We start from the raw sequence: 1,694 nt of genomic DNA on the forward strand, positions 1-1,694 counted from the left end.
AGCTAGCAGATAGTGAGGAGATGTTTTTTACAGTGTGTTCAGGAGACAGGCAGCTAGCAGATAGTGAGGAGATGTTTTCTGTATGTGACAAAAAATTGTGTTAGAGCACCTTTAAATACTTAAATACGTGAATGGAATGTAATTAATTTTCTTTTGACTAGATTAATCCTAATTAAGGTGGTTTTGATTGGCTCTCTCTGCAGGATCACCTGTTGTTACCGGCCATCAGCCACAACAAGACCAGCCGGCCCAAGATGTCTCTGGTGATGCCGGCCATGTCCGTGAACGGTGAGTAGAGGCAACGCTGAATGGAAGTAAATGGTTAAATTATCCAGGAGACACGTCTGTGTTTCCGTGTTGTTGTCAGGATGTGATTAAAATAAGTGTAAAAGTAAAATTTCATGAAATAATTAAAATTAAAATTTAAAATAAATAACATCAAATTAAAATAACTAAAAATTTATTATACATTTAATGAAATGACAAAAAATTTAAATAACTAAAAATTAAATATACATTAAATAAAATCACCAAAATTAAAATAATTATAAATTAAATAAAATCAAAACAATTAAAATAATTAAAAATTAAATATACATTAAATAAAATGACAAAAATTAAAATAACTAAAAATTAAATACACATTAAATAAAATGACAAAAAATTAAAATAACTAAAAATTAAATACACATTAAATAAAATGACAAAAAATTTAAATAACTAAAAATTAAATGTACATTAAATAAAATGACAAAAAATTAAAATAATGAAAAATTAAATATAAATTAATTAAAATATCTAAAAATTAAATATACATTAAATAAAATAACTAAAAATTAAATATACATTAAATTAAATCACAAAAAATTAAATAACAACAAATTTAATATAAATTAAATAAAATGACAAATTAAAATAATTAAAAATTAAATACAAATTAAATAAAATGACAACAAATTTAAATAACTAAAAATTAAATATACATTAAATAAAATCACAAAAATTTAAATAACTAAAAATAAAATATACATTAAATAAAATCACAAAAAATTGAAATAACTAAAAATTAAAAATAGATTAAATAAAATCACAAACAATTTAAATAATTAAAAATTAAATAAAATTAAAATTAAAAATTCAATATAAATTTAATAAAAATGACAAAAACTTAAAATAATTAAAAATTAAATATAATTTGAATAAAATGAAAAAAAATGACTTTTTTTTTTAAATTCTGACAAAAAAATCTTAATATTAATGTATTCAATTTTCAATTCTATTTATTTAATTTATTTACCCATACATGCATATTATAGAAGGATATATGAAGTCATGCTTAATGGACGTCCCACAGATCTCTTATCCCAAATATTGAAAACTATGTCTCACTTGTTCAAATCTATTTATGTTAAATTTGTCTCCTTTTCTTTCTTCCTCTCTTCCTCCTCCCCATCCCTTCTTTTTCCTGCCCTCTCAACCCCATCACTCCCTCCTGTCCTCCCTCCCTCCCTTCTCACCCATCTTCCCTCCTTTCCTTCCTCCCTCCTGTCCTCCCTCACTCTTTTCCTTCTTCCGACCTTAACTCCCTCCCTCCCTCCTTTCCTTGCTCCCTCCTTTCCTTCCTCCCTCCTTATCTCCTGTCCTCCATCCCTCTTTTCCTCCATCCATATTCACCCATCTTCCCTCCTTTCCAT

The 1,694-nt window shown here is 25.4% G+C and overlaps 1 protein-coding gene across 1 annotated transcript in view; it reads left to right on the forward strand.

The window, feature by feature from the left end:
• Window positions 1-314, forward strand: part of atf6b (activating transcription factor 6 beta) — a 16,645-nt gene extending 16,331 nt beyond the window's left edge. Inside the window, exon 14 of the mRNA XM_034892807.1 lies at window positions 204-314. Within this exon, the coding sequence (XP_034748698.1) occupies window positions 204-296 (93 nt within the window). The 3' untranslated portion in view covers window positions 297-314. The remainder of the gene's footprint in view (window positions 1-203) is intronic.
• The last annotated feature ends 1,380 nt before the right edge of the window (window positions 315-1,694 follow it).

Source organism: Etheostoma cragini, chromosome 14 (assembly GCF_013103735.1).
Source record: "Etheostoma cragini isolate CJK2018 chromosome 14, CSU_Ecrag_1.0, whole genome shotgun sequence".
In the NCBI taxonomy this organism is placed as follows: Eukaryota; Metazoa; Chordata; class Actinopteri; order Perciformes; family Percidae; genus Etheostoma; species Etheostoma cragini.